The 24,390-nt window shown below is 39.5% G+C and overlaps 1 protein-coding gene across 25 annotated transcripts in view; it reads left to right on the top strand.

Annotated features, from left to right (window-relative positions):
* The window catches only part of LOC113617895 (actin related protein 3B), a 105,393-nt gene that overhangs the window by 7,548 nt on the left and 73,455 nt on the right, over positions 1-24,390 (top strand). For 4 of the 25 annotated variants that reach the window (XR_003431817.1, XR_003431818.1, XR_003431820.1 and 1 more), the window contains exons 1-3: positions 20,130-20,427; positions 22,209-22,333; positions 23,001-23,111. Coding sequence is in view for 15 of the 25 variants with exons in the window: in XM_027101432.1 (XP_026957233.1) it covers positions 20,319-20,427; positions 22,209-22,333; positions 23,001-23,111 (345 nt within the window). In the remaining 10 variants the exon portion in view is untranslated. Of the gene's footprint in view, positions 1-8,960; positions 9,017-15,669; positions 15,802-19,928; positions 20,428-22,208; positions 22,334-23,000; positions 23,112-24,390 lie in introns of those variants that run through there. The other 21 variants (XM_027101411.1, XM_027101421.1, XM_027101431.1 and 18 more) reach the window with 18 other exon arrangements.

The following is a 24,390-nucleotide window of genomic DNA, read 5'->3' as shown; positions in this document are numbered from 1 at the left end:
GTTTTAGTAGGGCTTCAGGACAGAGTGAAATTAGATCATGTTTAGTCCACTCTTTTACCTTGGAAGTCAGAGTTCACTTGATAATGTGCCAAACCCACAAAGAGGCCACACATCATGATCTTCTATTTACTAGCCATAGGGCAAAGAATGCTGCTGTAGAAGAAGAAATGGACAGGTATATAGAGTAATGTAAAATTTACAGATCAAATAGAGAAAAAGAAAAGAAAGGATATTGGATTTAGATAAAATAATTAATAAATTTGAACTTACATGTTTAACTGTGTCCTATAAACAAAGACTACCCTTTTCTGTATGACAGACAACCCAAGAAACGTTTGAAGAACTTGATCATATGTTAATATACAGTGTACGGTGTGGGGAGCGTATATTATTTAGAACTCTATCATTAGGATCTGGGAGCAATTTTAGTTTTATCAAAATCATATTCTGGGGCTTCCCTGGTGGCGCAGTGGCTGAGAGTCCGCCTGCCGATGCAGGGGACACGGGTTCGTGCCCCGGTCCGGGAAGATTCCCACATGCCGCGTGGCGGCTAGGCCCGTGAGCCATGGCTGCTGTGAGCCTGTGCGTCCGGAGCCTGTGCTCTGCAACGGGAGAGGCCACAACAGTGAGAGGCCCGCATACTGCAAAAAAAAAAAAAAAAAAAAAAAAAAAAAAATCATATTCTGAGTCAGTGTAGTCACTTTTTTAAAAACTGAAAACATCTTAGGAGGGGGTAGAGCTATTCTGGTTGAAGTTGGGCGTTTGAGACTGGACCTCATAAGAGGTCTCAATCAAAAAAACCTCCCTGCAGGATACAGTTTCAAAAACATTGTTTTAAAATGTGACATTTCCACTTTCAAACATAAATTAATTGAGCTTACATTGTCACCTTCTGCTCTAGACACATGGTTGTAGGCGGGATATATATAAGTATGTTGAGTTGACGGTAGTTAGATTAATCCTCCTCACTGCAGGCAGTTACTGCTGTGGGCAGAGGGGCCTTTAACAAGAGGAGCGAAAGAAGTTTTGCACAAGGACCTTTTAAAATGTTTGGGGCAAATAAGGATATACTTTATTTACAGAAAGAGACATTGGAGGATACATGAGAATAGGATGGAAGGCGAAATGGGGTAGATGGGTGTAGGAGTGAGAGTGAGACTTTTTATAGGTACCTTTTTAGAGTGTTTGGAAGTTTGAACTATGAGAACATATTTGGTTAACAGGCAGAGTTGTAACTCTTGGTCTTGCTTTATGCAGCTATTGATCTGTTTCCGTATCTTCTGTCTGTCCTGATTTCCGTATGAGAAAAGGTCTCAGGTCAGGGGATGTGTGGAAGGTGGCACTGAGTTTGAGAATATGGCTGGCAGTCTGTAAGCTTAGTTTATGTATTTTTGAGAATGATGCTTGCCCCCACCATGCTGGCTATCCTTTGGGAAGATGGTGTTCAAATAAACAAACCAAAAATCAAAGCCTTTTAATATAAAAATTGTTGATCTTAATTCCTTATGTACACATGTTTGGGAAAATCTGATTGATGTGTCTCTTCATGTATCAGGTATATCAGATGTACACAGAACTGGAAGAGAAACGATACAGAATTTTAGTATAGAAAGACTTTCAAGGTAGAAACTGCAAAGGAAATTATTCAGGAAAATAACTGGCAGATTTGATCACCTAAATTGTTGAAACGATTTTATATATATATATATATATATATATATATATATATATTTTTTTTTTTTTTTTGCGGTACGTGGGCCTCTCACTGTTGTGGCCTCTCCCATTGCGGAGCACAGGCTCCAGATGTGCAGGCTCAGTGGCCATGGCTCACGGGCCTAGCCGCCCCGTGGCATGTGGGATCTTCCCGGACCGGGGCATGAACCCGTGTCCCCTGCATTGGCAGGCGGACTCTCAACTACTATGCCACCAGGGAAGCCCCTAAACAATTATATTTCAGAAAATGTATAACTGAAGGTAAACAACAAACTCAGAAAAATTGGTAATATATATGAGCAAGCATTAATATCCTTAGTATGTAAGAGTTTACACAAATTGATAAGATCCAAAAGTCTAGTAGAAAAATTATCAATTCATGGAAGAAATACAGATCATGAGTACACATCAGATAACATTCAGTAGTAAAATAAAATTATTGACTGTGAGATCCTTTTACTTTTTGAATTAGGAGGTATTTTCCAGAAATGGTAATGTTTAACATTGAAGTAGGGATTGTTATTACTCACCTTGTACCAATGAAGCAACTAAAATAGGAGGGATTAAAGTCACTGAGCTAGTGCTGTGCTTTGAACCCAGCACTGTGGGCCCCATTAACTCCCTCACAATATGAAAATATACTGTTTTGCAACTATTTTTACTATGAACTTCCCTCTGGGAACTGCTTTTGCTGCATCCTATAGATTGTGTAAGATTGTGTTTTTTACTGGCATTTGTCTCAAGGTATCTTTTAATTTCCTCTTTGGTTTCATTGTTGATCCATTGGTTTTTTAGCACAACTGTTTTCAAATTATATCTATATATGGCCAGTAACATAAGTCTGCTTCATTTTTGTTGGTTGTGTTGCATTTTATTGAATGATTGCAATATAGTTTATCCTCTGTTTATGGCATTTGAGTGTTTCCAGTTTTTTCGTTGTTTTGCTGTTATAATGCTGTAGAGAACATTTTTTGTGCATATCTTTTCATACATGTAAAAGTGCTTCTGTGGGGTAAATACCTAGAAATGTGCTATTTGGACAGTAGGGTGTATGCATTTAAAACTATTTGGATAATATGGTATATGCATTTATAATGTTGATAGGTAATGTGAAACTTCTCTTTGTAATGACACTTCAGCCTTTTAATAACACCCATGTATAATTTACTACCACCTTCTTCCGTATTTGCCCAGATTTTGAATGCTTTTGCATTAAATTTATAGGTGAATTTAGTGATATGTGATGTTTCTTTTAAAACTCTTGACTCCTCCTGTATGAATAAGGTGTGTCTCTGTTTGTCTCCTTGTATATGGAGAGTTCTTCACATCATATGGTTTACTCTCAAGGGTAATATTTTTCTGTGTTGTTGCCATTGTGAATGGGATCTTTTCATCCAGTGTATAGTCTCACTTGTTACTGGTAGGAAAGTTGCTGATTTTTGCCTCTTCATTGAGTAACTGGCCATCTTGCTGAATTCCCTATTGCTTTTAGTTTTTCACTTAATTTCCTTTGATATTCCAGGTCTGTAATTATGATTTACAAATAAATTTTGCCTCCTCTTTCCCAGTACTATTCCTTTTATTTAGTTCTTTGTGATTTGTATTATCTGGTTCTTCCAAAACAATGTTAAATGAGAGTTATGGTGGTGGGTCTCCTTGCCTTCATTCTGTCTTCAATAGGAATGCTTCTAGTTTTTCACTGTCTTTTGGTTTGAGAGATTCCCGCCCCCCCATGATCTCTTCCTAAGGATTAACTATTTCTGTTTTGAGCCTTTTTTTTTTTTTCCCACTACTAGATTGTTTTCATCACACCCTAATTACATAAATAGTTTGCATTGAAAAGCATTTCCTACATTTTTTTTTCCATAGAATACTTAAACACACAGTATTCTAAATAAGACAGACTCGGTACATCTGAGTCCTTTCTTCTGAGCCTCTAGCCAGTATTAAACTTCAACATTACAGGTACATTTTAGTAGATGGTTTTGTGAGAACATGAGCATGAGGATGGGGAGCTTGCGTTACCTAAAAATTCACAGGTGATCGCATGTGGTACAGTTTAGTCAGTGATTCCTGGGCTGGTTGATCGTCAGAACCATGGCAGGGGAGGGGCAGGGGATGTTTAAAATATGGACGCCCAGGCTCCTTCTCTGTGATTCTGGGACAGGCCCTGGGAATGTGTATTTTCAGAAGCTTCCCAGGTGATCTGATCAGTCAGGCTTGGTACATTCTTTCTAGATGCCTACCCAGATGATCTTAAACTCACCTGCCAGATAATGTGGGCCATGCTACCATGAAAAACTCAAATCTGAAATCATGTTTCTAACAGGTGACCATTTTAAAAAAAGTATAATTCACATCATTTATTGTACGACTTTCATTTATTTATTTTTACATTACATTTTTCTTTTTTTAAAATTGAAGTATAGTTGATTTACAATGCTGTGTTAGTTTCTGGTGTATGGCAAAGTGATTCAGTTATACATGTATACTTTTTTATTATAGATTATTACAAGATATTGAATATAGTTCTCTGTGCTATACAGTAGGACCTTGTTTATCTGTTTTATATATAGTAGTAGTAGGAGGAGGAGGAACACTTGTTAGTTAAATTTACAGTGTTCTGTTTAATAGGGTCTTGTTGAAGTTGTATGTGAAACTGTATTGAAGATTTTGTTAATATTTGAATGTCTCTTAAAAAATATTGTTACATGTTCCTTACGTTGTGATTATTCAAAGTGAGAAAACCTAAGTGTATTTGATGCTATATAAAAAATAGCATAGGAAGATTCAGAGACATTAAATTACCATAAAGTGATCTGAGTAATTTCTGCTTTCGCCAGTGGTTTTAATTGTTTCAGTTTTGCTAGCAAAGGAAGGGAAGACCTCATAGTTAGTTGTTAGTACCTACAAATATTAATATAGTTTAATGTTAGTTTGCCTCAGTCATGAAGATCATTGTTTGCCGAATGTTACTGCTGCAAGGTACTCATGTGATTCTGTGACAGAAAGCTTCCCTCCTGTGAAGGCTGTGCTGTCTCAGAACATGGTGACTTCAGAATCTGAACACTCTAGCAACTGATGCCAAGTGGCATGTGGTAGTGGCATCATCAGTATGTAGTTGAATTTTAGAGCTGTGGGCCTGAAAAGGGCCCCATGCACTTCTGCAGCCTGACCTTTTGCTGCTGTGGGCCATTGTTTATGATTTCAGGGCACAGAACTTGGGATGGAGTTGAGCCATGGTTGTTGAAGGACACGTGGTACTTTTAGTTTCACTGCCGGTGCAGTTTATCTCCATCACTTCACAAATTAGTTTGTGGTGTTTAGAGTGGGCATGGCAGAAAGACTGAGTAATATGATTTGGGACACAGTACGTCCTGTTTTTTAAAAAAAATTTCAGGGACTTCCCTGGTGGTGCAGTGGTTAAGAATCTGCCTGCCAGCGCACGGGGTGTGGGTTCGATCCCTGGTCCGGGAAGATCCCACATGCTGCGGAGCAACTAAGCCCATGCGCCACAACTACTGAGCCTGCACTCTAGAGCCTGCGAGCCACAACTACTGAGCCCATGTGCCACAACTACTGAAGCCCATGCACCTAGAGCCCGTGCTCCGCGACAAGAGAAGCCACCACAATGAGAAGTCTGCGTACCGCAGCGAAGAGTAGCCCCCGCTTGCTGCAACTAGAGAAAGCCTGTGTGAAGCAACGAAGACCCAACTCAGCCAAAAGTAAATAAATAAATAAATAAATTAAAAATTTTTTTCCAAAAATTTAAATTAGGAAATATTTCAAAGATACAGAAAAATAATAGTAAAAAATAACTGAAACATATAGCTAGCACTGTTGTAGTGCTTGTTCTATTTATCTTTTTAATATATTAACTCACTAATCCTAGGGGGTAGGTTGTATTATGATCCTCCTTTTAACAGATGGAGAAACTGAGATACAGATAGTTACACATTTGGCAAATAACAGAGCTGGGATTTGAACTTTGGCAGTCTGGTGCCAAAGTGCATGGTCACAACCAATACAATACACTCTGTTGCCTTTCAGAAATACTAAAAGTAATATAAAGGACGTGAATGATACTTAGCGCCTAATTTTAATAAATGTTAGCATTTTTCTATACAGTTGACCCTTGAACAACAGTGGGGCTAGGGGCACCGACCCCCCCGCCCCACAGTTGAAAATTCGTGTATAACGTTTGACTCTCTCAAAACAACGACTAATAGCCTACTGTTGACCTTACTGACAACATAAACAGTCGATTAACACATATTTTGTTGTATGTATTATATGCTATATTCTTAAAGTAAGTTAGAGAAAAGAAAATCATAAGAGAAAATACATTTATAGCACTGTACTGTATTTATTGGTACCATAAGTTTACATCATCTGTTTACAAGATGAATCATCTGTCAGTACCTACATCAGTATTATACAAAACACTGTAGATGTTATATGTGTTACTAACACTAGACATCAAAAATGAAAAGAAAATGTGAAAAAGGAATTCATATTTACTTACAATGCATTTCAAGCATTAATAACGAAGAGGCAGCAGTATGATGGAAACCTAGTGTAATTGATACATCTGCTTCTCTGTAGCCCAGCCTATATACACTGATGGATGAATTGTTATAGAATTTTTATGGTAAACAGTATTACAGTCATATTCATAATACAGTTTTGGAAACATTGTTGCATTTTAAACACCACCACTTACCTGTGATGATAGACTGATCTGCAGGTTCTGCAAGTACTGGAGAGAGAGAGAGTGAGAGAGAGAGAGAGAGAGAGAGAGGGAGGCATACTGTAATGTAACTCTTTGAAAGCAAAGTAAGAAAATGAACACATTATTAATTTTATTTTATTTTTTTATTTTATTTTTTATTGAAGTATATAGTTGATTCATTTATTAATTTTATATTATATATCACTTAACCTTGCGCCTGTGTAAGGATAGGCTATCCAGTTCAGTGTAAGTCTTGCACACGATCTTCTACACATATGTTTTTGTATATTTGTTGGAAAAAAATCCACACATAAGTGGGCCTGTGCAGTTCAAACGTGTGTTGTTCAGAGGGTCAGTGGTATTAATATTTGTTTCAGGTATTTTTTTTTTTTGAAATAACCCTATTAGACAAAACCAAGTGTGAGAGGTTGTATTAGACAATTGTCTTTGGTCTTTTCTTGTCCCATCAAATTGTTTTTCTGACAATTTGCATCCCCCCCTTTCAAACACTGGTTCCTTCCCCAGCAGTTTGCCAGTGATTGCCTTTTCTTACACCTGGTAAGAACTCTTTCAGCACATACTTACGGAGTGTCTGCCACAGCCAGGACTGTGCCAGGGTGGAGATAAAATCAAGAAGAAGGACCCTGGGGCTTCCCTGGTGGCGCAGTGGTTGAGAGTCCTCCTGCCGATGCAGGGGACGCGGGTTCGTGTCCTGGTCCGGGAAGATCCCACATGCCGCGGAGCGGCTGGGCCCGTGAGCCATGGCCGCTGAGCCTGCGCGTCTGGAACCTGTGCTCCGCAACGGGAGAGGCCACAATAGTGAGAGGCCCGCGTACCGCGAAAAAAAAAAAAAAAAAGAAGGACCCTGTTCTGGTCATCCTGCAATTTATAATCTAACAGTGTGGGAGGGTGGGCTTCTTTAAGTACGAGGTGGGTGGTGTGGCTGGTGAGCTAAGTGGCCCCTGTTAAAAGCACAGACTTAGGTGCAGTGCAGTGATTCTAGTGATTTCTGGCCTGCTTGTTAGCTTCTCTGGACTTCTTTAGCCTTGGGTCAGTCATTCACTTCGTTTATATTTGTTATTTGGAATTTACTTCCAGAAAAATGGTTCAGTTGAAGATGATCCAGAATTCTTAAAGTTCAGTATATATTGCCTCCCCTGGACTCTGGGTTGGCTTCGACTCTGCTTTTGGGTCTGGCGAGCCCTGGAGTCGAGCACTTGTGGGTCCACTTGGTTTGTGTACTTCGGTAGAACTTGGGAGTGCCCTCAGGTGGGTCTTGCCTTTTATAAACTCCTTGTTGGGCCTGACGGGTCTCAGGGCCTGGCCTTGCCCAAACTCTTGTGACACCAAGACCTTAGTTCCTTGGAGACTGAGCAGTAAGGCATGATTTAAGCGGACCCGACTTGCTTTTCTTGTCTCCCTAAATCTTATTTATTTAATGTGTGTTCAAAAATAGTAAAATTAGCATACAATTAAAATACATTTAAAAATCATAAAATTAATTTATTAGAACTTGGAATGTATTAATTACATCAAAAAATTTAGTATCAAGAATCTTGAAATAACTTGTAAAATAGCATGAATTAATAAAGTTGCTTTCAGCACTGCTGGGAAGCGTTTTTATTCCTCGGGAGCATTACTGCAGAATGATGGCTCCTTGTCTCGACCTGACCGCTTGGTACGGAGGGCCTGCTGAGAAGGGGGGCACTCAGGAGTCTTTCCAGGCTCACATTTCCAGCAGATGGTTCCGGGGGGTGGTCCCCACCCCACTTTTTTTTTTAATTTAGGAGATAAGCAAATGCTTTTGGAACAGATGGTAGTATTTTGGCATTCATTTTAGTTAAGACTTTTGGAATCCATCATAAAGAGTATCTTGACAGAAGATGGGCTCATTCTGAAATGAGATGATAGAGAGCTGCTTCTGTCGGATACTCTCAGTACCTGGCAGTAGCTCTTCTAGACATGTGCCATGACACTTTAAGAAAATTATGGAATTCCCTAGCCCCCCCAAAAGTTCGTGAAGTTTGGGAAGCAAGTACATTTTTTTGAGAGGCAGCTCTGGAATTGGAGCCTGCATATTTAGAGTTGGGTTCTTTTTCTGTTCACTAGCTGTTTGGCTCTGGGCAGCTTAATTAACTTCTCAGTGCCTCAGTTTTCTCATCTGCAAAACAGGGATAATATTTACTTCCTTTGTAGGATTTTTGTAAAGATTAAAAGAATATAAAAGCACCTTAAAATTATTAGGGATACACAAATGTAATTCATGTGTTAATATATGAATTTTTCCAGTAGAAACAGGCATAATATTTTATGTTTTTGTAACTGCTTGCTTATCTGAAATTAGCGTTTGATTCTTAGTCATCACGAGGTTTGTTTTTTTTTTTTTCTTTAATTTCACGGGTGTATTTTCAGTCTTGATATTTTAGGACTTGGAGAGCTTATAATAAAAGACATTAATGGGATATAGAGGAGAGTATTATTATCTAAACATGTGTTGATGACTTTGTGCTTTTAGGTATACCAAGCTTGGCTACGCAGGCAACACTGAGCCACAGTTCATTATTCCTTCATGTAAGTAAAGCTCCACCCTCGGTTTATAAAGGATTGTGTTTCTTATAATTGTTCTAAACATTCTAATTCTGTTTTTCACGGTATATGAATTTACTTGCCGTCTTCTTTTAGATGATTGTTCTGGTTACTGGGGAGTTATTTATGTTGCCATCTGGCTGCTGAGTATTGCTATCGGCCGTAGCTGTCACCTAAACCCTCCCAACTTTCTAGTCCTTTGATTCTCTTCTGATACAGTCCTTTGTCACAGTCATTGGAGTTTCAGCTTGGGTGGTTGGCAGAGGCCTTCATTCAGTCATACATGTCTCAGCTACTTAAAAGACGTATATGTGGTTCCTTAAGGTTAATTTGTAATTTTAAGTAAGTACAGTTTTATTAACTTAGCACTTTGGTGGACTATCTATTGTATTACACTATTCACTTTATTGAAAGATATTTTATTTTTTTTGAAAGGAGAGGCCTGTTTTATTATGTTCTGAAGTGTTCTGTTTTTGTTTAAATGTTAGTCAGTAGAGCATAATAAGGGAAGAAATGTCCACATTTTGGCCAGAGTGCATCCTGCCCACTCTTTATTCACAGGAGACCCCAAGGTCAGGTTGGTTGTCCACAGGGTAGAATTCTTCTCTGAAATTGTTTAACTTCCGGGTTATTTTTTGGAGACCGTTTACCAAAGAGGCAGTATGTCAGTCAAGAGTGGAGTGAAGTTCTGTCTCCTAAATGTAGCCCTTGTAAGATAAGTCACGATCTTAGAAACTGTAAGCTGTCGTGGGCGCAGGGACTTCTGAGCAACAGGCTGCTTGACCCCGGTAGAGCGTGAGCAGCCTCGCAGAGCGTCGGGGAAGGAGCTGAGTTCTTAGTATTTGTTCAAGGGAGACCAAAGCCTTTCTGGTGGATACGGGTATTCAGATTGCTAGAAAGTGCGCCCTCATTCCTTGAGAACATTTAACTCACCTCATTCCAGGTCCTTGCTTGCTGGATAACTGATCATGAACTTGATTTTCTAGGTCTAAATACTTGGTTACTATGATGGGGTGTCCTTGACAATAGGCACGCTTGGTCTGCTGGTCCTCATTTTAAATTCATGATTTGTTTTATTAGTCTGGTAGGGCTGCCATAACAAAATACCGTAGACTGGATGTCTTAACCAACAGACATTAATTTTATCACAGAATAGAAGCTTGAAGTCCAAGATCAAGGTGCCGTCAGGGTTGGTTTCTGGTGAGGCCTCTCTCCTTGGCTTGTGGATGGTGCCTTCTCACTGTGTCCTCACATGGCCTTTTCCTGTTTGTGTGCATGGCTGAGAGAGAGACCTCTGGTATCTCTTCTCTTCTTATAAGGACCCCAGTCCTGTGGAACTGAGGCTCTACCCTTATGACCTCATTTAACCTGAGAGGTCCCATCTCCAAATACAGTCACATTGCAGGTTAGGGCTTCAACATAGGAATTTTGAGGGGACACAGTTCAGTCCATAACAATTGGCATTCTGAAGGGTAGATCAGTCTTCTGTGAATTTCATATTGTGAATGCCAGAGAACTGGATCATTCCATGCTGAATTGGTGAATTGGAATTGGACTTTCTGATTTTTCAAAGCAGATTAGTTTTAACCTTGTGAAGTGCAGCAGCTCTAAGAGGATTACTTTGCACCTCTTGCTTTAATACAGTTGTTGGCAGCACCACTTCACCTGTCATCATTAACAGAGAGGGGATTGAAGTCAGCTATTAGCAGGATTCCATTCACTGTCAGCAGGCGCGGCAGCTCTCACATTGGTGCTGAGAACAGCAGTGGTGGAAGCTAGAAAGAAAAAGGTCAAGGAGGCAGGAGTAAAGGAAGAGTTACACCCTTGGCTGAATTTATTGCAAGAGTTAGAGAAGCCGTGGGGGACAGAAGGGAGTGCGTTGCGACAGGTGGGCAGAGGGCCTCGGGTACCTTGGGCAGCAGGCCTGCTGCACTCTCAGTCCTGGCAACCGAACCCTGTTTGTCGTTACAGAGGCTCTGTTCACAAGGTGAAGTTCAAGATGCAAAGTGACTTCCAAAGAGAGAAGGGAGCTTGTCTGTACGTGTGTGGCTGTGTGGAGAGTGCCAGGACGGGGCCTTTCTGGTTCTGGTGGGCACAGAGGGGAGGCACCCCGCAGGCAGAGGGTGGTGGGAGAGCGGGCTGGGAACGTGGAGAAGTGCCAGCACTTGTATGTTAAGGAATTGTCATTTTATTTTGCAAATGGGGAACCTTCGCATTGTTTTCCAGGCTCCCTCAGGGGCCTTGTCCCAGACTAGAGAGTCGCGGGGCCCTGTCCTGGTCCACCAGGGCAGCCTTGCCTGTATCTTATTTATTTGAGCTTCTGTGCAGAATTTGCTTGATTGTTTGAAGAAAGGTTTTCTCTACCTATTTTTTTTTTTCCTTTAAGTTGTTGGAGAAAGTTGAGAGTCATTGAAAAGTTTCAGGCAGAGGAGTGTATGTGTGGTGATCACATCCATAGAAAGAGGATGTGGGAGGGGTCAGGAGAAAGTAAGTACATTTCAGACAGTTGATGTTTGAAGAGTTCAGGTGTAAACGTCCTGTAGGCAACTGGGTAAAAGGTTTGATGCTCTGGGGAAAGGTCTAGACTGGAGACAGGGATTGAGCCCAGAGATGCTTTTGTTTCTGAATGTCTTTTAAATCTTTATTTTGGAAAACAAAAGAAAGAAAGAAAGATAATATAACAAAGACCCATTTACCTACCACCCAGAATGAACGAATGTTAACACAATTGCATCTTGTAAGTGCGTAATACAGGCATACATCCCTGTGAGTGCCAGCCCCCTTTCCTCTCCTCCAGTCCTTCCCCACTCCCCCTCCTTTGCTGGACATTAGCTGTATTCAGTCCACGCTTCATCCTTATGTTACAGATGCAGGATACAATGACAGTATGTAGTATTTTGTGAATTTAAACATTTCAAAAATGATAATTATACTGTAAATAACTTTCTGCATTGTTTTTTTTTAAATCCTCAATATTTTGTTCTTAAGATGTATCAGTGTTGCTATATACAGATCTAGATCAAAAATCTAAGATGTGAATCTACATTTGGGCATTTTCCAGTTTTTTCTCTGTTGTACAAAATGATACAGTAAGTATCTTCTTAGCCACATGTGCTAGTTTCCCAAGAGAAAATATGAGAAATGGGGTTGTTTCATCACTCAGGTATGCACCTCTTCAGCCTTGTCAGGTATTGCCAAACGGCTTTTCCAAGCGCCTGGACTGATTTAAATGCCCATCAGTAGTGGATGGGAGTTTCTGATTCTGCACATCCTTGACGGCAGTTGATCTTATTTGACTTAAATTTTTGCCAGTCTAATGAATGTAAAATGATGTCTTATTTTATAAGTCTGCGTTTCTCTGATTACTAGGAAGGTTGAGCACCTTTCATTGTCTGTGTATTTGCCCATTTTTCTGTTGCATTTTTTTGTCTTTTTTATGGAGTTACAGAAACTCTGTGTATACTTTGAATACTAATGTCTTGTAAATATCCTCTTCTATTTTATTTATTTATTTATAATTAATTTATTTTTGGCTGTGTTGGGTCTTCGTTGCTGCACGTGGGCTTTCTCTAGTTGCGGTGAGCGGGGGCTACTCTTCGTTGCGGTGCGCGGGCTTCTTATTGCGGTGGCTTCTCTTGTTGCAGAGCACAGGCTCTAGGTGTGCAGGCTTCAGTAGTTGTGGCACGTGGGCTCGGTAGTTGTGTCTCTGGGCTGTAGAACGCTGGCTCAGTAGTTGTGACCCACGGGCTTAGCTGCCCCGCGGCATGTGGGATCTTCCCGGACCAGGGCTCAAGCCCGTGTCCCCTGCATTGGCAGGGGCATTCTTAACAACTGCGCCACCAGGGAAGTCCCTCTTCTCCTATTTTAAGATGTCTTTAAAATTATTTTTTAATCCCAGAAGTTTAAAAGTTTCATGTAGTTCAGTTTTTCAGTCTTACCTTTTTTATAATTTGTTTCTATTAAAAAAATGCATTTATAGTCTAAAGTCATAAAGACTGTCTGTATTTTCTTCTAAGAAAAAAAGTTTTTTTTTTATGGTGTGGGAGAGAGTTAATTTAATTGTTTTCCAAATGGAAGGCCAGTTGCCCCAGCACCACTTATTGGAGGGTGCCTCTTCAATCATATTGAGGCGCTGTATATGTTTGGGAATATTTATGGTGTTTTTCTGTTGCAAATTCATACTGTATTAAATACTATTACTTTGGCATGTCTCTTTATATCAGGTGGGTCTGGTTCCTTCTCCTTTTTCTTTCTCAGAGTAGCTTTGGCTATTCTTAGGCCCTTACTCTTTATCATAAATTTTAGAATCAGTTTAAGGTCAGTGAAAAATTATGATGGGATTTTGATTAGAGACACATTGAATTTGTAGATTAATTTGGGAAAAACTTGATATCTTGGGGCTTCCATGGTGGTCCAGTGGGTAAGACTCCACACTCCCAATGCAGGGTGCCTGAGTTCGATCCCTGGTCAGGGAACTAGATCCCCCATGCATGCAGCAACTAAAGATCCTGCATGCCGCAACGAAGACACGGCGCAGCCTAAATAAATAAATATTAAAAAAATTTTGATATCTTTATGAATTGAATTTTCCTATCCAGGAATGTGGTATATATGTTTTATTGTTTATTCATGTTTCTTATGTTTTTCAGTAATGTTTTTCAGTATTCTTTAAAAAGCTCATACATACCTTTTGCCATATTTATTTTTAGGTACCTTTATGGTTTTTTGCTGTTGTGAATTTTTTTTTAATTAAATTTTCTAATTGTCGCCACCATAGTAGGAATGCTGCTGAATTTTTAAAGTTGTTTTTGAATCCAACAGTCCTGCTGTCCTGTCTTATTTGTTCGAATAGCTTGCAGGTTCTCTTAAGTTTTCTATGCAAGCTATTGTATTAACTGCAAATAATGGTTATTTTGTCTCTTCCAACCCCAATACTTCATATTTTTTTCCTTGATCCGGCTGCACTGGCTAGAACTTCTGTCAGTGACTAGAACTGGGGATAGCTGGTGCTTTTGTCTTTCTGATTTTAAAAAGAATGATTTTACTGTTTCACTAGTGAGATTAGTCTATAATTTTCTTTATTTTGTACCAGTTTTGTTTGGTTTGTACATCAAAATTATACTGGCTTTATGAAATGAGGTTGTTAGCTTTCTTTTCTGTTCTTTGGAATGGTTTATATAAGTTAGGAATTATTGTTTGAAGGTTTAGTAAAATGTTTGACATTCTTCTGAGAAATATACTGGATATTTTTATTTTAAAAATTACTGTTGTCGGGATTTCCCTAGTGGTCCAGTGGCTAAGGCTCTGCTCTCCCAATGCAGGGGGCCCTGGTTTGATCCTTGGTCAGGGAACTAGATCCCACATGCCGCAACTAAGAGTTTGCATGCTGCAACTAAAGTTCCCACATGCTGCAACTAAAAGATCCTGCATGCCACATCTAAAGATCCCGCATGCTGCAACGAAGATCCCACGTGCAGCAACAAAGATCCTGTGTGCTGCAACTAAGACCTGGCACAGCCAAACAAACAAATAAATAAATAAATGTTAAAAAATAATTACTGTTGTCTGTCAACTGCTGTAGCAAGTGTTATTGAGGTATAGAATTTTTATCTCAATCTTCAGGTGTATTCTTCCTTAGATATACTCTCCCTGATAATCTTCCTTAGATTGCCTTCCGATGACTTTTTAGCACTTGGAGAATAGCCTATGTCTTCTGGTTATACACATTCTATACCCATATATATATTTTTTTGATCTGCAGAACTTTTACATTGTTCTTTAAGTTTAATCTTCTTAGTTTTGATTCATCATTATAGCTAACTGAGGTGCTTTATTTTTTAATTTGTTTAAATAATTTACAAGCTCATACATACCTTACAACTATATTTTATTTGTGTTTAAAATATTTTATTTTGAAATATAGAGTCACAGGAAGTTGTAAAGAGAGTTTAGAGAGGTTCTGTTTACCCTTTTTCCTGTTCCCTCCAAAGGTTACATCTTACACAATCATAGTACAATATCAAAACCAGGAGTTTGACATTGGAGCAGTGTAAGTGCAGTTCTCTGTCATTTTATCCCATGTGTAGATGCCTGTAACCACCACTGCAGTCACGATATAGAACTATTTCATCACCACAAAGATGTTGTGTTATTTCTTTATAATTACACGTATTATTATTTTATAATTACACGTGTTATTTCCCATGTTATTTCTTTATAATTACACGTATATCCCTCCCCTCCACCGTCCTTGCCCACTGACCACCACTAATCTGTTTCCGTCTCCATAATTTTGCTGTTTAGAGGCTGTTATAGAGATGGAGTAATACAGTGTATGTGTCCTTTTGAGATTAGCTTGCTCATTTGGCAGAAAGCCCTTGGGTGCCATCCGGGTTGTTGCATGTATCAGTAGATTGTCCCTTTTTATTGCTGAGTGGTATTGTTCCAGTGTGTGGATGTGTACCACAGATGTTTAAACATTCTTCTTTTGAGGGGCATCTTGGTTATTTCCAGTTTTTAGCTATTACAAATATAGCTGCTATGAACAGTTGTGTACAGGTCTTTGTGTGGACATAATTTTTCATTTCTCTGGATAAATCCTGTGCATAGCGCAAGTTGTATGGCAAGTTTGTGTTTAGTGTTTTTCAGTAACTACCAGAGTGCTTTCCACAGTGGCTGTGTCATTTTGCACTCCCACCAGCTATGTATGAGAGAGCCAGCTTCACCTTGACAGCGTTTGCCATTGTCACTGGTTTACTTCATCTGTTCCAGTAAGTATGCAGTGATTTCTCATTCTCCTCATTTTCGTTTCCCTAACGGCCAGTGATGGCAAACGTCTTTTCATGTGCTTATTTGCCATCTGCATATCATCTTTGAAATGTCTCTTCGTGTCTTTTGCTCATTTTTTAATAGTGTTGCTTGTATTTTTACTGTCAAGTTTTCAGGGTTCTTTGTATATACTAGATATGAGTCGTTTGCAGATATGTGGTTTGCAAGTCATTTCTCCTATCATTTAGCTTGTCTTTTCATCCTCTTCACAGGGTCTTTTGCAGAGCAAAAGTTTTAACTTTTGATGAATCAGCTTTTTGATTCATTGATTGTCCTCTATTTTTCTGTTTCAAATTTCACTAATTTCTGCTCTTTATTTCCTTCCATTTTCTTGCTTTGGGTTTATTTTACTCTTCTCGGTTCTTAAGGTAGGAACTTAGATTATTGATTTGAGACTTCTTTTTTCTCATGTAAGCATGTAGTGTTAAAAATTTCCTCCTTAGCACCGCTTTAGCTATGTCCGACACATTTTAATATTTTGTATTTTAATTTTCATTCTGTTCATGCAGTTTTTAGTTTCCCTGAGACTTCCTCTTTGATCCATGGATTATTCAGAACTATGTTGTTTAGTTTCCAAGTATTTGGGGGATTTTCTCATTATCTTTCTGTTATTGATTTCTGAGTTAATTCCATTGTAGTCAGAAAGCACACTTTTATGGTTTTAATTCTTTTAAACTTGTTGAGGTTCGTTTTATGGTCCAGTATTAGATTTATTTTGGTCCCATGTGCACTTGAAAACAATGTGTGTTCTGCTCTTGTTGGGTGGAATGTTCTCTTCAGGTCGGTTGGATCCTGTAGGTTGATGGTGTTGAGTTCTTCTGTATCCTTGCTGATTTTCTCTCTCCTTTTTCCATCACTAGTTGAGAGAGAGGTAGAGTCTATATCTGTAATTGTGGACTTGTCTTTTTCTCCTTTGAGTTTTTGTTTCATATTTTGCAGCATTCTTTGGTACATACACATTTAGGAGTGCTCTGTCTTGACAGATTGACTCTTGCTATTTAATGTCCCTTTCTATCAGTGGCAATTTTCTTTGCTATAAAGTGTACTTTTTCTGATAGCAGTATGGCCACTCATACTTTCTTTGATTAATATTTTTGTGGAGTATCTTTTTACATCTTTCTAGTTTTAACCTGCATACAGGCATACATTGGAGATGTTGTGGGTTTGGTTCTAGACCACTGCAATGAAGTGAATATCACAATAAAGCGAGTTACACGAAAGTTTGGTTTCCCAGTCGATTTTAAAGTTATGTTTACACTGTACTGCCATCTGTTAAGTGTGCAATAGCATATGTCTAAAAAAACAGTGTATGTACCTTAATTAAAAAATACTTTATTGCTAAAAAATGCTAACCATCATCTGAGCCTTCAGCAAGTCATAGTAGTAACATCAAAGAGCACTGATCACAGATCCCCTTAACAAATATAATAATGATGAAAAAGTTTGAAATATAGTGAGAATTACCAAAATATGGCACAGAGACATGAAGTGGGCAAATGCTGTTGGAGAAGTGGCACCAGTAGACTTGCTTGACTCAGGGTTGCCAGAAACCTTCAATTTGTAAAAAAAAGACTAAATAAAAGCAAAACACAGTAAAACCAGGTGTGCCCGTATATTGTTAGATTTGAAGAGAGTTTCTCGTAGACAGTGTAGAGTTCAGTCACGTTTTTTTAATCCACTTATTTATTTATTTATTTAGGTTGCGCTGGGTCTTAGCTGTGGCGCGCAGGATCTTTGTTGTGGCATACAGGCTTTTAGTTGCAGCACATGGGAATCTAGTTACCTGACCAGGGATCGAACCCAGGCCCCCTGCATTGGGAGTGCAGAGTCCCAACCACCGGACCACCAGGGAAGTCCCATATCCGTGGTGTTTTGAGTGCTTCTCTCTGTGTAGCTTTTTAAGTGGTTGGTCTAGTTATTATCTTATATGTACATAGCTTTTCTTAGTCTGCGGTGTCAGCATTTACCAGTTTCAGTGATATGTAGAAACCTTATCTCCCTTTATGTCCCTTTACCCTCCTCCCTTTCTGTTTTAATTGAGGTTATACATTGAGAAGCACATTAGCATTATAATTTTTGCTTTAACTGCCAAACATAATTTAGCAAACACAAGAGGAGAAGGAAAGTAATTGTAATTTCCATATTTTTGCTCTTGTTCTTCCTTCCTTCCTGATGTTCCAGGATTCCTTCTTTTATCATTTCCTCTCTGTTTAGAGAACTTTCTTTAGCCAGCCTTTTAGAGTAGATATGTTGGTGACAAATTCTGTTAGTTTTTGTTCATCTGAGAATGTCTAGATTTGCTCCTCATTTTTGAAGGAAATTTTGCTGAATATAGAATTCTGAGTGGGCAGTTCTCGCAACGCTTGAAAATATGCAACTTCCTTTTGGGCTACCTGATTTCTGATGAGAAATTTGCTGGAGGCATTCAGAATTTTTTCTTTGCTCTTTAGTTTTTGGACTTTTCTTTGGGTTTATCCTCTTTAGAGTTTATTCAACCTTAAATTTATAGGATTATTTTATTTTTTTTGCCAAATTTGCCAATTTTTTTTTTTTTTTTCCTCACCACGCAGCTTGCAGGATCTTAGTTCCCCAACCAGGGATCGAACCCAGGTCCCCTGCAGTGGAAGCGTGGAGTACTAACCACTGGGCCACCAGGGAATTCCCAAATTTGACAAATTTTTAACCGTAATTTCTTTGGATGATTTTCCAGCCCTACCTCCTTTCTCCTCCCATCTGGGACTCGGAATACATGACTATTAGATGTGCTGTTGTCCAGCCCACGTGTCCCTGAAGCCCTGTTCATTTGTTTTTCAGTCTGTTTTCTCTTTGTCGTTCAGGTTGGGTTATTTCTGTTGCTGTCTTCAAGTTCATTGACTCTTTCCCCTGTCGTTTTCTGCTGCTGAGCTCATCCATTGACATTTTAATTTCAGGTATTGTGTTTTCTGGTTCTAAAATTTCTGTGGGTTTTGTTTTTTTATCTTTTATCTTTGCTGTGACTTTGTGTTCCTTTGCTGACTTCCTTTTATTTTTCATTTGTTTCAGGTGCATTTGTAGTTGCTCATTGAAGCATTTTATGATGGCTCCTAAAATCTTGTTTGGTAATTCTGTTATCTGTGTCATCTCAGTGTTGCTATCTATTGATCATCTTTTCTCATTTCACTTGAGATATTCCTGGTTCTTGCTATGGTGAGAGTTTTTTTTTTCTATTGAAACTTGGACATTTTGGGTATTATATTATGAGATTCCAGATCTTATTTAAATCTTATGCTTTGGCAAGTCATTTCTGATATCGCTCCAGCAGGGGAAGGGGGATACCCTTTGTTAATGCCAGTTTGGGGCTGAAGTTCAGGTTTTCCTCTTGGCCTTTGTTGACACTCATTTGGGGAGGGGCTCCATGTTGCTGCTGAGTGTGGGTGGGGGATCAGACCCCTGACTAGGCCTCTGCAGGTACCATCCGCCGAAAGGGTGAGGGGTGGAAGTGCTGACTTTCCACCAGGCCTCCTCTGGCAGGACCCCGGTGTGGAGGCAGAGGGGTGGTTTAAGTCCTGGCTCCTGCGTGGTGTCTACACTGCACATGGGGGGTTTGTTTTTCTGTCGTGTTTGATTGGAGTCGGGCAGTTGTATGTTTTCACTGCCCCTTTCACCTCCTTTGGCTGGAGACAGCAGGCTTTTGGGGACTGTGTTTGTTTGTTCCCACTGGTGTTTCTGGGTTGTTGGCTTCCCTGGCAGCCAGTGTAGGACACATGAAACAAACGAAAACCTGGAAGGCACCAGCGTGTTGTTCCTTGGGTCCTGAGGTCCCTAGCCAGTCTGCTGCTTTCTCTTCACCTCTCAGCATTTTTATGTTTCTTTCAAATATAAAGTCCAGGGATTCTAGCTGTGCTTAGTGAGAGGAGTAGAGAAAAGTATGTTTACTCCATCTTTCCAGAAGCAGAAGTCCAAATTTAATTAACTTTGAATAGGTAATACATTCATGTGACATACAAATTAAATGCTGTAAAAAGATGTACAGCGAAAATTAACTCTCTACCACCCACTTCCCCTCTTAGATGGCAACTACAGTTTCTGGTTTCCTCCTTCCTGAGGTAACTGTACATGTACTGGCGAATATACACAGACGTGTTTTTACCTAAGTGGTGGCGTACCACGGACACCGTTTTGCACCTTGCTTTTTTTCTCCTGACGCTCCATCTCTGAGAACGTTGTGGGTCACTTCGTGAACTCCTGTATTGCTTTTCATGGCCTCATGATATTCCACTGCATGGAGATGCCACATGTATGTAAGCAGTTGGAATGTTTAGGTGCTGACCCTGTTATCTATTATATTTGTTGTCCTTTCCATCTTAATGTTCTCCGCACACTTGTTGTCTTTGTTTACACCTGAGTCAGGGTCCTGTAGGAAGCTGTGGTGTGCTGGAGAAAGCTGCGGGTGATTTAGATCTGTGTCCTACAGTGAGTCATGTGCATACTCCGTGAATACTCAGAGGTGCTTACTGATAGCTACTCTTTAGACACATTTCTCCATCATGTTCTCAAGGACTATTTGGACCACATCTTGCTTTTCATAGGTATGAACAAAAGATTTTGAATATAAGCTCTATAAAGCTTTACTCTCTTTCATGGCTGTAGTTGCTTCCGTGTAATAGTTAAAAGAAGCACTTTTTATGGTTTGTCGCTGCTGCTGCTGCTAAAGGCCACTAAAACATAGGTCTCCTGTGATTTGGGGTCAGAGTACTTACATCTCCCTTTTGGGAGGGATAAGATTTACTTTGTTCTCAGGTGAATTTTTGAGTGTGGTAGCTTCATTCTCACTAAGGTTAGCATTGTTTTCTTTAAGGTGGTGAGTTTTCACTTGGTTTGATATATTGCCCTCAAATTTTTGGCAAACTTGAATGAAGTCATGAATTGAAGAATCTTTTTGTCGTTGTCTCTTTACAGTCTTTTAAGCTGACTTGGCAGTTTAATTCTAAATTCGGGCATAGTTAAGTTTGGTCTGCCCAGAGGGTGGAATCTGGCACTGCCACACTGCGAGGAGTTTTGAGGTCTGCTGCAAGCCCTCTCTCCAGGGGCCCTTGAAATGCTAACTGGCGCATCGGATGATTCTGTGTCAGTGCCCCACTGGATGGCATGGTTGGTGTTCAGAGATGGGCTGTGTTTGTTCCCACAGGTTGCCTTAGTAAGTGTTGGCCCTCCAGACTTTTCTGGCCCCATTCTTAACCTCATGGCCCTGATGGGCTCACTGCTTCTGACATGGATGCCTTCTCTAGGCTCAGCCCCCAGCATTTCCTGCAGAAATTCTGTCCTTTAGATTTGTGCCACCTTTCGTAACTTGAAAGCTTCGAGACTAAATGTGGCAATGAGTTGGAGTGAGAAAAGGAGATGGGCAAAGTGATTTCTGTCCTTTTTTTTTTCCACCTCTTTAGCCTGTTACTTAAAGATAGCTTTCTGAGAAAAAGGATTAAAATTCACTCCCGTAGCTTTCTTGCTATTCTTCATTTGTAATAAATTGAGGATTTCAGATAATCTACCTTTAAAAATAATTGTATTTGTTTACTAATTTGTTCTGGAATAAATTTGATGAAGAGTAGTTTTTAGGAACTCAGAGTTTAACCAGGGGTTAGGAGTTTAAATGGAAAATTGAATCTTTATGAAGCTTTCCACATTTCATTAGATGTTAATTCTGGAGTTAAGTTTTATATGATTATTTACTACTAAGTATATTCCTAAGTATCAAGGTTAAGCTCTTATTAAAATAATGTTTCAAAAAAGCCATTAATATTTTTACATAATACAATTGTTTGATTATTGTACTTTTCTTTTTGTCAGATACTAGTCAGCAACCTCTTAGTTTTTCTTTTAATGGGAAATCAGGTTTGTTTTTTGGTAACAAGACTAAAAATATGTTTTAAATCTGACAGAGTTTCATGAAAATGACATGAGGCATTTTTCAGTTTACTCTTTTCTTCTGTATTATATTTTAAATTTTGTCTCCTATTTTATATTTTAAAATTTGTAATCTATTTGATACTCCATGGGCATTTCACTTACTATCTTGAGGAATTTTTTTCAGATGAAACTGAGAAATATAGTAATGTAGCTTTTGTCAGCATTAAAAGCAGACCAGCTGAGTTCTTTTGTGCCATGCTGAAAATAATGCTGGAACATGGTAACTTGTTTCTGTGTTACTTTACGTACTCATTGGTAGAGTCTTTTCTATGAACACACTCGACTCCAAATAAAACCGTAATATTGAAAATTTACTTGTCCATACATAGGGATTTTATCATCCTCTCTTGACCATTGAAATGAATGAGTATGGTGATGGGCTCTTTGTATTGTTTTTCCTAAGGTATTGCCATCAGAGAGTCTGCAAAGGTGGTCGACCAAGCCCAGAGGAGGGTGTTGAGGGGTGTCGACGACCTGGACTTCTTCATAGGGGACGAAGCCATAGATAAACCCACGTATGCCACAAAGGTAAATGCCTGCTGGGATTCGCTTCTGTAAGTGCACAGCCAAGAGCAGAGCAGCAGGATGAGTGATGCAAAGTAGCGCTTTATGTAGAAACTGTACTTGTGAGTTGTAGAATATATTTTATTCTTATGTTTGAAAAGAGGCTTTGTTGTTGTTTTTGATGAGGGTACTTTTGATGTGGGGAATCAAGTGAATTTACAAATGCAGAGTTGACTCAGGGACCGCTGGGTTATGTGGAAAGCAAGGTCTGCTCCTGTGGAAACCTGTAGGTTGACTAATTAACCTGTCATATGTGGAGAGTTGCAGATTGATCAGTTAAAAAGAAGCACTAAAGTTATTTAACTAGACATTTGTTCTAGAAAAAACCACTCCCCAAACTCCAGATCGAATGGTATTGTAGATTAGCTCTGCTTTTCCATCTGTTACCCCATTGTTAAGACGATTCTTTGTGCTTAGAAATGGGTGGAGTAGAATATAAACAGTAATGTCATGGACTCTTTCTGGTGAAGTGCCTGTTGTTTCTTTCTATAAATTAACATTCACTCCATGCAGAGGAACACTGTCCAACAGCTCGCCGTCTTCTGTCTCTTCCGGGCCGGTGCTGTTGTTACACGGTTGCTCTTACCCGTGTGAGCTGAAGCTTGATGTAGTTTCGTTTCTCTTGCTTTAGTGGCCAATAAGACACGGAATAATTGAAGACTGGGACCTAATGGAAAGGTTCATGGAGCAAGTGATTTTTAAATATCTTCGAGCTGAGCCTGAGGATCATTATTTTTTAATGGTGAGTAACTGGACCTAAGAAGAGTATATCCCTGTCAGTTCCAAGTTGCGTAGATTTTAAACCCAAGGTGTTCTTCCCTGGGGAGTTTTTAATGCCTGCTAAAGCTGTTTGTATGAATGGGGGTGCTTTTTGGGCAAATAACAGAAAGTTCAACAAAAATGCCTGAAAGCCAAAAGGGACTTATTATCTCATGAAACAGAAAGGCCAGAGTCAGGCCGCTCCAGGGCTCGTTATTTCAGCAGCTCAGGGACGGAGGCAAGGACCAGCCTAGTTCAGTAGTTTGGCCTCTTGTGTTGGTTCCCCTCAAGCCCCAGGATGGCTGCCCAAGTTCCTTTACCACCTCTTGGTGTATTTGCTGTCAGAGGTAGAAGCACTTTTTAGGAATTAAGAATCCCTTTCCTAGAAACCTTCCCAGCAGATTTACCCCATCCGTCCATGCCTAGCCTGGTGCCTTGCAAGGGGAATGGAATTACCTTGACAGGTTTAGATTGATCAAGATTCTCTCCCTTGGGCTGGTGAGGGGACGATGTCTGATCACCTGGCCCCAAGAGGGTAGGTACGTAAACAGGCCTCTAACAGCAAGGAAGGTGGAAGGAGGAATGGATTTGGGTAGGAAACCAACTGTGCACTTGGATGTCCTCGAGAAGTAACCGGATGACTCTGATTTTTGCTTCTTTTATAGCAGAGGAAACCGAGTCAAGATGATATTTTGCCAGGGTTTAAATCGCACTCTAAAATAAAATTGAGCTGAGTTATGGGCCCTGATATTGTGGTACTTAATTGATCTTGTTCAGACAAAACAAAGCATTACAGAGAAATGAAAAGAAATATCTCTTGGTTATGGAATCTGTTCTGATTGTTCGACTCAACTTCACGTTTCCTTCCATGAAATGTTCTTTTTAAGTTAAAACTAATTACATGTACAGAACACTTGCTTTGTGGAGAGCAATTGCACATAGCATAAGCTGCACATTACAACCTCCATAATTTAGCTTTGGATTTTTTCCATGCAAGTATATTGTCAAAAGGTCCCTGATCCCCAATTATGTAGTTCTTTCTAATGTTAAATATGGAGTGTTCTTTAGAATTATCTGGCTTAAAATATGTTAACTACAAGGCTATTATGGTAGTTAGTGGAATCTGTATATTTAAAATCTATTACAACAAGTTCTTGAAAGTGCCCTGATCTTTTTTTCTGGCTATATCGCCGTAACTAGGAATTGCCAAGTGTGAATACTGTGTTTTACAGGCCACCATGTGTTTTCTCTCCTGTGCGTCT

Source organism: Aethalodelphis obliquidens, unplaced genomic scaffold (genome assembly GCF_003676395.1).
Source record: "Aethalodelphis obliquidens isolate GAN/ISIS:26980383/991018 unplaced genomic scaffold, ASM367639v1 scaffold5, whole genome shotgun sequence".
NCBI lineage: Eukaryota > Metazoa > Chordata > Mammalia > Artiodactyla > Delphinidae > Aethalodelphis > Aethalodelphis obliquidens.
This window is presented reverse-complemented; position numbering and strand designations above follow the sequence as displayed.